The sequence below is a fragment of the Hippocampus zosterae genome, chromosome 15 (genome assembly GCF_025434085.1).
Source record: "Hippocampus zosterae strain Florida chromosome 15, ASM2543408v3, whole genome shotgun sequence".
Classification (NCBI taxonomy): Eukaryota; Metazoa; Chordata; class Actinopteri; order Syngnathiformes; family Syngnathidae; genus Hippocampus; species Hippocampus zosterae.
Genome location: NC_067465.1, coordinates 17,527,030 through 17,539,830, shown reverse-complemented (window position 1 = coordinate 17,539,830; position 12,801 = coordinate 17,527,030). Strand labels below are relative to the sequence as shown.

The following is a 12,801-nucleotide window of genomic DNA, read 5'->3' as shown; positions in this document are numbered from 1 at the left end:
CACGGCAGTTTCTGCAGCGGAGCAAAACAACAGAAAACAAAGAGCTGTCATGACACTCAGAAAAGCAAACAGGTAATGCGCCAAACAGAAAATCAAGAGAGGAAATCACAAAATAAATTCTATGGGGGGGCGGGGTGTTGTGAACACATGACAAAGGAACAAACTACACAAACAACTCTGAGATAGTCCAGTCTCCTACAAAAGGAAAGATGGCGTTTGGGGACTATCCCCCGCACCGTTCTAGTTGAGATGGTACAACCCAAGAGGTGCCGCTTGCTACTGTTACCAGCCATGTCTTGTGTCGTTATTACAGAAACACATGACGGAAGTACAACAGAGCATGAAAGCAAGGCATTCTCGCCGTATGTAATCAACTATTCTCATGCGTAGTGAGGCTACACCCCCCGTGAACGAGCATTTGCTCCGGAGCAAATTGTAGAGTTCACATGTCCAAATTCGGTGCTGCCCCGCAAATGAGCATTTGTTCCGGAGCAAATATTTAAACCACCTCCCTGAGGTGGGTTAAATTTGCTCTGGAGTAAGCTGCTTTCCGGGGCTACACCGGTGTAAATTTGCACGTGTGAACGCTCAACTGGGGCAGCGCTGGCACAGCACCGGAGCAAATCTTTCCGCGTGAACACCCCTTTAGTCTAGGTATATTCTGTTTGAGCAGTCTACATGATTTTCAGTGAAAGGTGAGCTGGCATTTTGAGGGAGAGTGAGAATCTGATGAAAATTGCTGCTGTCTTTCAGGCATTGGTCACAACAGAGTTGGAAGGTGGTGACAGGCAGAAGGCCATGAAGAGACTAAGGGTACCTCCCTTGGGAGCTGCACAGGTGAGACGCGCACGGCTAATATGTTTTATAATCTGGGTAAGTCAAGTCAAGTCAACAGTATTTATAGAGCACTTTCAAACAGCCATCGCTGCATACAAAGTGCTGTGCATGGAGCATTTTAACCTGTACAATAAACAGCAAGACAAATCGGTAATAAAGGCGGTAGAAAGTAAAACCAAGAACAAAACTAAGTCATGCTGAGTCGAATGCCAAAGAATACAAGTGAGTTTTGAGGAGGGTTTTGAAGATGGGCAGCGAGGAGGCTTGCCGAATGTTCAGTGGGAGGTCATTCCAGAGAGAGGGACCAGCAACAGAAAAGGCTCGATCCCCTCTGAGCCTCAGTTTAGTCCTTGGTACTTCTAATAATGTCTGGTCCACAGACCTGAGGCGCCGGGCAGGTGTGTATGGGCGGATGAGCTCAGAGAGGTAAGGTGGCGCGAGATTATTTAGAGATTTGAAAACAAAGAGGAGGATCTTGAAAATAACTCTAAAATGAATGGGGAGCCAATGAAGGGATGCCAGAGTAGGAGTTATATGCTCCCTCTTACGAGTACCAGTCAAGAGGCGAGCAGCGGCATTCTGGACTAGCTGAAGGCGCTTAATGGAGGACTGGCTGACTCCAAAGTACAGGGCATTACAGTAATCGAGCCGGGATGTGACAAAGGCATGAATTACATCCTGTTGACTTGGGCCCCCTGTCTCCTTATTTGAAATCAACGGTCTCAAACTTGGGCCTTAAACTGGACAGTGATTTCAAACTCGATCGGCAAATTGGTGCCGTTGTTAAATCCAGCTTCTTTCACCTTAGACAGCTGGCCAAAATAAAACCTTTCCTCTCACATGAACACTTTGAGACAGTAATGTACAAGGGCCACTGGGACCAAACAATATCACCTCTGTCTTCTTTTCGTTGAATTTCAAGAAATTTTGTGCCATCCAGGTTTTGATTTCTTCCAGACATGATAGGAGTGGCCTTAATGAGAAGGCGTCTTTCTTGCTCAGTGGGACATAGATCTGGCAGTCATCTGCATAGCAATGGAAGGGAATACCATGTTTCCTTAAGATGGAACCCAATAGGAGCAGATACAGCGAGAATAGCAGAGGCCCCAGAATTGAGCCCTGTGGAACACCACATGACAGGGGAGCAGTGTGTGACTCAGAGCAGCCAAGGCTGACACAAAAGGTCCTGTCAGCTAGATAGGATCTAAACCACTCAAGAGCACTGCCGCCAATGCCCACCAAGTGCTGCAAACGAGTCAGCAGAATACTGTGATCCACTGTATTAAATGCTGCAGTTAAGTCCAATAAAATCAGACACACGTGGTCTCCAGAGTCATTTGCCAGGAGGATGTCATTAGAAACGCTTAACATGGCTGACTCCGTGCTATGCATCGTCTTGAAACCTGACTGGAAGGCCTCCAAGATGTTATGTTCATCCAAGAAAAGTTTCAACTGCATGTGCACCACTTTTTCCAGAATTTTGGAAATGAAAGGCTGTTTGGAAATGGGCCTGTAACTTGACAGCACATCTGGATCAAGACCGGGTTTCTTGATCAAGGGTTGGACAACAGCATGTTTAAACTGTTGGGGAACTACACCAGAAGAAAGGCTGCTGTTGATGATATCCAAGACCGATGCACCAACACTCGGGAGAACCTCCTGCAAGAAGCGTGGGGGAAGAGAGTCGGAAGGGGAGCCAGATGGCTTCGTCTGGCGAACTACATCCTCCAAAAGCGCCAAGGACACAGTATCAAAAGAATTAAGTACAGCTGAACATGGAACATGGACAGAGGGGTCAAATGCGGTATTTGAGACCGGAGTCCTAGCTGTAGAGACCTTATCAATGAAAAACTGACACATCTCGGGTGAAGAATCCGAGCAAGTAGGCAGAGGGGGTTTGAGTACAGAATCTATCGTTTTAAATAGTGCGCATGGGTTGTGACGGTTAGCTAGAATAAGGTCCGACAGATATTCTCTTTTACTGTGAGCTGGTAGTTACGCCAGCAGTCTTTTCCAAATTTGATAAGAGACATGCAATTTGTCTTTTTTCCACTTGCGTTCAGCTTTGCGACACTCCTGCCTAGCTGTGCGCGTAATGTCGTTAAACCATGGCTTGGGTTTAGGCTTTGGGAGCACAATTTTTGAAGGAGCCACCAAATCCAGGATGGCACGACATGACGAGTCGAACCAAGAGGTGAGTTCCTCTGTGTTAGACGAGGGTACGCAAAGGTTATTACAGGCATCAGAGAAACGACTAGCAGTGCGAGGGTTAAAAATTCGGCGTTTACAGCTAGGAGTGCCAGATTTCACAGCAGCATGCGATAAGACTACTTCAAATAAAACTGCCATGTGATCAGAAATCCCATTTTCAAGGACTTCCAGATTCGACACCGGTAGACCATGAGCAAGGACAAGGTCTAAAATATGTCCTTGTTCATGTGTCGGGCTGGTCACATACTGCACAAAATTAAGAGTCGATAAGTTTTAAGAAGTCTTTTGCTAGCGTTTTTTCCGGACAGCACACATGGATATTAAAATCCCCCATTAGGAGGATATGATCATATCTCAGCCTGATTTCCGCAAGTAAGGTTGAAAAGTCACTTAAAAAGTCTTTGTTGTATTTTGGAGGACGGTAAATGACAGCACAAAGGAAACACGACCAACTTCAAAGAAGGTTGCTTCAAAGCTGTTGGCCGATGTGGTGAATGTGCACCGTTTACATTTGAAATTGTTCTTAAAGATGCTTACCGTACCTCCACCACGTCCTGATGTCCTCGGGGTATCGAGGAAACCACAGTTAGGTGGTAACAATTCAATGAAAGCGTTGTACTCACCAGTACCTGCCCAAGTCTCCGTCAGACACAGAAAATCCAAGTCATTGGAAAGGAAATACTCCCTCAGGGTCTTGTTCGTCAGCGACCGGTCGTTTAACAAGGCGTTTGACTAGGCCGATCCTCGTGGAAGTAGCAACGGGAGGGATTGCCTCTGTCGATCGCCGAGCCCGGGGGAATTCCCTCAAAAGGGTTTTGCTGGACTCCTCCCCGAGAAAGGCGCGCAGGGTAGAAATGTCGTGGCGCGTTGGGAGAGCCAACGACTGTTAGCAAGCACGAGGCGATGGGGTCGAGGGCACACCACGCCGGAGCGATCAAAGTGCGTTTCAGATCCCGTTTCAGCTTCACGAGCTGACCACTGCGTTTGCGGCGGCTAAGGCGGCGGCGCTTCCGTGAAGGGAGCAAGCGAACGCGGAAGAGATCAGCCGGCAGGTTAGCCAAGAACGGAGGTAGCGTCTTTTCACCACTGTTTTGCCAAAACGCGGCCGAATCTCCGACGTGTTGTTGAATCAATAACAACGATCGGCGATCATAAACCAACCGAGACGCTGTTAGGGAGGTAACAAGCATTGCGAAAAGTAAAAAAACACTGGCGCACAAGCGGCCATCTTAGGTTTTGTCTAAGGTAAGCTAGTACTCAGCCGATAGTGGATTTAAGCCATGGTTGCATAGTTGGTTTTTCTCAAGTTTACTTTGAACACAGCAGTCAGACTATGTTGATTCTGTTGGTCCTTCTTTCACGGAAGTCTCTCTATGGCAGGGGTGTCCAAAGTCGGTCCTCAAGGGCCGCTGTACTGCCTGTTTTCCAGCTCTCCCAGGAGCAACACACCTGATTCAAATCATCAAGATCGTTCTAATGCTGCTTCAGAGCTGGCTGATGAGCTGATCATCTGAATCAGGTGTGTTGCAAACGGGAGAGCTGGAAAACAGGCAGGACAGCAGCCCTCCAGGCGCTGTACATGTCTGCTATGGTTTTGTGTAGACATAATTTCGGATGACTACACTTGATTCGAGGCACGTTTTCTTATTTTCAGCGTGGTCGCTACCACTGCACAGCTGAACTCTCGATGTGCCTCAGCGCACCGTCACTGTCAGACGAACACAGAGAAGCTCCACCCCCTTTGTTTATATGGACATGGAACACGATAACCTTCCAAACAAGTAACAATCGTGTCAGTGGCTACCTCCTCTTTATTCACCAGAGGCTCATCAACCTCGTCTCTTATTTCTCTCCCGAAACAGTGTCTTCTCCCACTTGGTTTACCTTAGCCTTCTCCGCTACGTACAATTTCTGTGGACAATTGTTGCATGCAGTAGCCATACATTTAGCTCTGGCTTCAGCAAATTTGTTCTTCGTCGTGTTATTCATTTTCTTCGCTTTGAAATTATCCATAGCTGTCTCTTAGACGAGGGGGCGAATACTCACATCACCTGTGTGCTTGGCCATTAAGTGGTATTTCAGACTCGACGTGGTATGACAGTGCAGAGATGGGTGTGGACCTGTGCAGCGCTTGTTGTTTTGTTTCCGGTTCATTAATAGAGCAACGTAACATCTGCTTTGACGTGTTGCCTCATTAATCTCGTGATAAAAAATTTAATCACGTTAAAATTGATTTAAAATGATGCCGATAACAACGCTCTCAACTGACAGCGCTAGTAAACAGTAATTATTCTTTACATACTTGAGACAAAGACGACAGCAGTACATATATTTACTTCAATCTTTAATTATAAAACCTTATACAGTAATTAACATTCATCAGCATTGCCTTCTGAGAGAGAAAAAGAGTTAGTGGCGCTCTGATGGTGTAGTCGCGGTTGGCCTCCAGCTACCTTCTGGACAACTATCCCCGCACAGCCGATGTGTTTATGATCAGATAATTAATCGGTATTGATAACAAGGAGGCAAAGAGACACGTTCTGGTTTTTTTTGGACTAGCCCAATCACCCCCCTACCCCTTCCCCCACCGCGCTTGTAGCAAACGCAACAGAAGAGAGTATGCCAAAGAAAGGCAGGCAAACGAGAGAGTCAACAGCATGATGAAACACCGATCAGTGTCAACAGCGTGACGAGACACAAGGGAAGATGCTCAGCCAATCAGCTCATGGGATAATTCCACTTGTGCTGTCATTGGTCGACATCGCACCGGGAACATAAACCGCGATGTACTGAAGCCGCAATAAATGAAGTGTAATATAGCGAGGATCACTGTAATAAATTCCATGGTACTTTCTATGGTCCAAATCCATTAAGATGGAGTACTAACTTTATAATTTATGTCAATAATTCCTTCCTCTTTTTGTGTTTTTATGTTTTTTGTGTTCTTCATACTATTTCTTACAGCCAGCTCCTGCTTGGACCACCTTTAGAGTTGGCCTTTACTGTGGAGTTTTCCTCGTCTTACTGGTCACTGTCATCATTACAGGTAAGACACACACACACTTTGATCCTATTATATTTGTTGCAGTGTCTAAAGAATGTTTGAGCATACAATTATTGACTTATTTTACACTCTTGGTTTTTGAACAGTTATAAAGCATACTCAATTCTGGCCATGCACAGGCTGACAAATGAAAAAGCTAACATCAATTCAGGGCAGGGACCGCCCACAAGACCGAAGTTGTTGTTAACCACAAGTCAGGAATTGCAAACTAAACTTCAAAATTGCAACCAAAATTTCTGAACTTGGAACCAAATTTTAAAAACAAGTTTTTAAAAGGGGCCGGGTCGCGGGGGCAACAGCTTTAGCAGGGAAGCCCAGACTTCCCTCTCCCTAGCTACTTCGTCCAGCTCTCCCTGGGGGATCCCGAGTCGTTCCCAGGCAAGCTGGGTGACAGTCTCTCCAGCGTGTCCTGGGTCTTCCTCGGGGTCTCCTCCCGGTGGGACGTGACCGGAACACCTCACCGGGGAAGCATTCAGGAAGCATCCGACTCAGATGCCCAAGCCACCTCATCTGGCTCCTCTCGATGTGGAGGAGAAGCGGCTCGACTCTGAGCCCCTCCCGATGACCGAGCTTCTCATCTTATCTCTGCGGAGAAAACTCATTTCGGCTGCTTGTATCCGGGATCTCGTTCTTTCGGTCACGAACCATAGCTCGTGACCATAGATGAGGGTTGGGACGTAGATCGACCGGTAAATTGAGAGCTTCGCCCTTTCGCTCAGCTCCTTGTTCACCACGACAGACCGATACAACGTCCGCATCACAGAACACGCTGCACCGATCCGCCTGTTGACCTCCCGCTCCCTCCTGCCCCCACACGTGAACAAGACCCCAAGATACTTGAACTCCTCCACTTGGGGCAAGATCTCCTACCCGACCCAGAGGGGGCACTCCACCCTTTTCCGACTGAGGACCATGGTTTCAGATTTGGAGGTTGCTGATTTTCATCCCAACCGCTTCACACTCGGCTGCGAAACGCTCCAGTGAGAGTTGGAGAGCCCTGTTTGAAGGAGCCAACAGCACCACATCATCTGCAAAAAGCAGGGATGCAATACTGAGGCCCCCAAAACGGATCAACGCTTCGGCTGCGCCTAGAAATTCTGTCCATAAAGGTTATGAACAGAATCGGTGACAAAGGGCAGCCATTTACTGCCGGCAATGCGAACGGCGGTATAGTGACCGAACAGCCTGTATCAGAATGAAGAACCCCCCATAGAACTCCCCGAAGGGACACGGTCAAACGCCTTCTCCAAGTCCACAAAACGCATGTAGACTGGTTGGGCGAATTCCCACATACCCTTGAGGACCCTGCTAAGGGTGTAGAGCTGGGCCACTGTTCCACAGCCGGGACGAAAACCACACTGCTCCTCCTCAATCTGAGGCTCGACTTCCTGATGGACTCTCCTCTCCAGCACCCCTGAATAGACCTTACCAGGGAGGCTGAGGAATGTGTGATCCCTCTGTAGTTGGAACACACCCTCCGGTCCCCCTTTTTAAAAAGAGGGACTACCACCCCAGTCTGCCAATCCAGAGGCACTCTCCCTGTTGACCACGCGATGTTGCAGAGGCGTGTCAATCAGGACAGCCCCACAACATCCAGAGCCTTGAGGAACTCCGGGCGGATCTCATCCACCTCTGGGGCTTTGCCACCGAGGAGCTTTTTAACCACATCGGTGACTTCAACCACAGAGATTGGAGAGCCCACCTCAGAGTCCCCAGGCTCTGCTTCCTCCAAGGAAGGCGTGTTGGTGGAGTTGAGGAGGTCTTCAAAGTACTCTGCCCACCGGTTCACAACGTCCCGAGTCAAAGTCAGCAGCGCCCCATCCCCACTGTACACAGTGTTAGTGGTGCACTGCGTCCCCCTCCTGAGATGTCGGATGGCGGACCAGAATTTCCTCGAAGCCGTCCGGAAGTCGGCTTCTATGGCCTCACCGAACTCTTCCCACGCTCGGGTTTTTGCTTCGGCGACTGCCGAAGCTGCGTTTCGCTTGGCTAGTCGATACCCGTCAGCTGCCTCTGGGGTCCCACAGGCCATAAAGGACTCCTTCTTCAGCTTGACGGCATCCCTTACTGCTGGTGTCCACCAGCGAGTACGGGGGTTGCCGCCACGACAGGCACCAACCACCTTACGGCCACAACTCAGATTGGCCGCCTCAACAATAGAGGCACGGAACATGGTCCACTCGGGCTCAATGTCCCCCGCCTCCCCAGGAACATGGAAAAAGCTCTGTCCGAGGTGGGAGTTGAAATTCCTTCTGACAGGGGATTCCGCCAGACGCTCCCAACAAACCCTCACAATACGTTTGGGTCTGCCAGGACGGACCGGCATCTTCCCCCATCTTCACAGACTACTCACCACAAGGTGGTGATCAGTTGACAGCTCCGCCCCTCTCTTCACCCGAGTGTCCAGAACATGCGACCGCAAATCTGATGATACAACTACAAAGTCGATCATCGAACTGCTGCCTAGGGTGTCTGGTGCCAAGTGCACATATGGACACCCTTATGTTTGAACAAGGTGTTCATTATGGACAATAGAAGCACAGAGGGCCAATAACAAAACACCACTCGAGTTCTAATCGGGGGGGCCGTTCCTCCCAATCACGCCCCTCCAGGTCTCACTGTCGTTGCCCACGTGAGCATTGAAGTCCCCCAGCAGAACAAGGGAGTCCCCAGCAGGATTACTCTCCAGCACACCCTCCAAGGACTCCAAAAAGGGTGGGTATGCTGAGCTGCTGTATGGTGCATATGCACAAACAACAGTCAGGACCCGTCCACCCACCCAAAGGCGGAGGGAGGCAACCCTCTCGTCTACCGGTGTGAACCCCAATGTACAGGCACTGAGCCGGGGGGCTACGAGTATGCCCACACCTGGTCTGCGCCTCTCACCGTGAGCAACTCCAGAGTGGAAGAGAGTCCAACCCCTCTCGAGAGAACTGGGACCAGAACCCAGGCTGTGTGTGGAGGCAAGTCCGACTATATCCAGTCGGAAATTCTCTGCTTCACACACCAGCTCGGGCTCCTTCCCTGCCAGAGAGGTGACATTCCATGTCCCAAGAGCTAGCTTCTGCAGCCGAGGATCGGACCGCCAGGGTCCCCGCCTTTGGCTGCCGCCCAGCTCACATTGCACCCGACCCCTTTGGCCCCTCTCATGGGTGGTGAGCCCATGGGAAGGGGGACCCACGTTGCCTCTTCGGGCTGTGCCCGGCCGGGCCCCATGGGTGTAGGCCCGGCCACCAGGCGCTTGCCAACGAGCCCCACCTCAAGGCCTGCCTCCAGAGGGGGGCCCCGGTGACCCGCGTACGGGCAAGGGAAACTTGGATCAATTTATGTAATCATCATCAGGGATCTTTGAGCCGTGCTTTGTCTGGCCCCTTACCTAGAACCTGTTTGCCATGGGTGACCCTGCCAGGGGCATAAAGCCCCAAACAACTTAGCTCCTCGGATCATTGGGACACACAAACCCCTCCACCACGGTAAGGTGACGACTCACGGAGGGGCATAATTTTTGTTTGCAAAGTATTTTTTTTTCCAGGTCAATTTTTTTGAGTGGGTAAAGACACATTTTTTTCTCCATTTGAACCCATCACGTGATCGTCAAAATTGTTTGTACTTTTACTGTAATTGATGTGTTACAAATTAATGTGGCCATTTCAATGAGCATTTTGACAAACATTTTTGGCAAATATTGTGCACACTACAATTTTACTTTAAGACTCGAAAGAAATAGATTTTTTTTTGGTGTATACTTTTAAATCCATACCCCTTTTTTCAGGAGCTGTTATGTTTCCCATCGCTGACGTTTGGCCAATGATCAGAATCTACAGAGGAGGCTTCCTGTTAATAGAATTCCTCTTCCTCTTAGGTAATCACAAATGCACCCCCCCCCCCCCCCCACACACACACACATACGTCTTTTGGTGCATTTTCAGGACGTCCGTTTGTTCACCCGACATATGGGTACATGCCTTTCCCGTGGTCCTACATGCTCCAAAAAAATATGGTAACCGTGAAAAAAAATCAGGAAGACGCCCATCTATTCAGATTTTGGTTCTCACACACACACACACACACACACACACACACACACACACACACACACACACACACACACACACACACACACAAGTGTTCAATATACCGTATTTTCACGACTATTCGACGCACCGTACCAATGGCCGCAGTCTCATTAATGGGTGGCATTTCTGTATTTTACACATATACAGGACGCACCGTACCAATGGGCGCAGTTTTAAAGTGGTAAAACATACGCTTAAACATACGGCATGCATGCATGCTAACACGTTCGCTAACACGTTAGCTTGAAGCACACACTGAAGCTCGAAGCTAAAACACGTTTTTAAAAAGGCAACGAAAGCAGAACTGAGTTCGGGTGTATTTTATTTACAAGGTACTCACGTTTTTTGCTCAAGTATCACTCAGAAAGCCATCAAAGTCGTCATCTTCTGTGTCCGAATTAAACAATTGTGCAAGTATCGGTAATCCATCCCAACCGCCGGGTTCCCCCTCGTTGTCAGAGTCACTCTCGTCATCAGGTGGCTCCACGGAAATGATGCCGGCTTTGCCAAAAGCTCGAACAACTGTACTAGCAGCAACGTTCGTCCAAGCAGCTACAATCCATTCACAGATCTTGGCGTAACTAGCCCGGCGCTGCCTCCCACTCTTCGTGAAGCTGTGTTCGCCATCGATCATCCATTTTTCCCATGCCGCTCGCAACTTCACCTTGAACGCCCGGGTTGATGCCGATGTCCAGCGGTTGGAGTTCTTTCGTCAAGCCTCCGGGAATGACGGCAAGCTCGGAGTTCATTTGCTTGACTTTGTCTTTCACCGCTGGTGTGAGATGGGCACGCATGGAGTCGCAAATCAAGAGTGACGGCGAGGCATGGAAAAAGCCGTCCGGTCTCTTAACATACACCTCACTTAGCCACTCTCTCATTTTCTCCTCGTTCATCCAGCCCTTTTGGTTTGCTTTCACGATGACGCCGACTGGAAACTTTTCTTTCGGCAGCGTCTTTCGCTTGAAAATCACCATAGGTGGCAGTTTCTGTCCGTTAGCATGACAAGCAAGAACGACAGTGAAAGCTGACTTCTCGTGCCCCGTTTTGCGTATCGCAACCGTGCTGGTCCCCTTCCTCTCCACAGTGTGGTTCACCGGGATGTCGAAAGTCAGCGGGACCTCGTCCATGTTGGTAATGTGGTTAGGCTGGATGCGTTTGTCGACAATCTTTTTACTGCAGTAGGTGCGGAAAACGGCCAGCTTTTCTTTGTAGTCCGCTGGAAGTTGCTGAGCCACGGTCGTCTTCACTCTCATAGGTAGATGGCGCCGTTTCATAAAGCGAAAGCACCAAGACGGACCTCCTTGAAAATGTTCAATTTTCAATTCTTCGGCTAACGTTTTCGCCCTTAGTCGAATGGTTACCGTGGAGACGCTTCTGCCGGCTGCTCTTTGATCAAGAATCCACCGCTCCAGTTGGTCTTCCAACTCTGGCCACCTCGCCTTATTTCCACGGAAACTGCGCTTGGTCTTTTTGACTTGGCGAAGCTCGTTCTCCTGCTTCCTCCATTTGCGAACCATGGATTCGTTGATATTAAATTCTCTGGCGGCTGCTCGATTCCCATGTTTCACTGCATAACCGATGGCTTGGAGTTTGAATTGCGCTTCGTAGGCGTGTCTCTTTGTGGAACTCATTTTCGGGGGTTCTTGAAAACCAAAACCGAAGTTGTTTTGCAATAATGCACATACTCACATTTTATACATGTGCTGGTACCTGCTAGAGGCGTGCCTTACACGCCCACCCTTCACTCATTGCCGGACCCACCCCCTGCGTGCCTGTCCTCCCTCACGTCCACCTCTCTTCATATATTTACATTTCTCTCTCTCCATAATTTACATATAAGTGCGCGGACGCACTTCACTGATTGGCCGACCGCTTCTCCGCATGCGTGCGTGTCGTCACTCACGTACACATTTTCTCTCTCTCCAAATTTACATATAAGTGCGCGGACGCGCTTCACTGATTGGCCGACCTCTTCCCCGCACTTCACTGATTGGCCGACCTCACTTCCGCTTTTTCTCTATATAAACAGCGTGTCAGGTCTCAGCCAGATTTTGGAACTCGGCTCATATAAAAGACGCATCGCATTATAAGGCGTCCTGTCCATTTTGGAGAAAATTTTAGACTTTTAATAGCGCCTTATAGTCGTGAAAATACGGTACATAAAAAAAAACAGACGTGTTTGTTGAGATCTAAGCAAACTAGACTGTTATTGCTGCATGGCACCAAAGAAAGCAAGTAGAAGTAGTAAAGCTGGTGAAAAAAGAGGAAAATAGCTCGCAAAACCATTGAATTTAATAAAGATTTGATAGTGCAATATGAATCAGGTGTGTATTGTGTGTTGGCTAAGGAGTTCGGGATATCAGATCAGCAACATCCAAAAAAAGAAAGATCAGTCAGTGATGTGGCTGAAGGATTGTGTGTGTTTAGCAAACGAAGGCCACAAATATTAGGAGAAGTGGAGAAACTTTTTATTATTTTCATAAATGAGAAACAGCTAGCAGGAGACCCAAGATACAATTTGTGGCAAAACAAGACGATTGTATGGAGATTTGATAAAAAAAAAAAGATCCTGAAGAGTTTGATTTCAAAGCAAGCAGAGGATGGTTCGAAAGG

The 12,801-nt window shown here is 48.6% G+C and overlaps 1 protein-coding gene across 1 annotated transcript in view; it reads left to right on the top strand.

Moving 5' to 3' along the window:
* The window catches only part of LOC127616689 (xenotropic and polytropic retrovirus receptor 1 homolog), a 106,218-nt gene that overhangs the window by 49,121 nt on the left and 44,296 nt on the right, over nt 1-12,801 (top strand). The window contains exons 6-8 of the mRNA XM_052088462.1: nt 754-837; nt 6,013-6,094; nt 9,885-9,974. Of these exons, the coding sequence (XP_051944422.1) occupies nt 754-837; nt 6,013-6,094; nt 9,885-9,974 (256 nt within the window). The remainder of the gene's footprint in view (nt 1-753; nt 838-6,012; nt 6,095-9,884; nt 9,975-12,801) is intronic.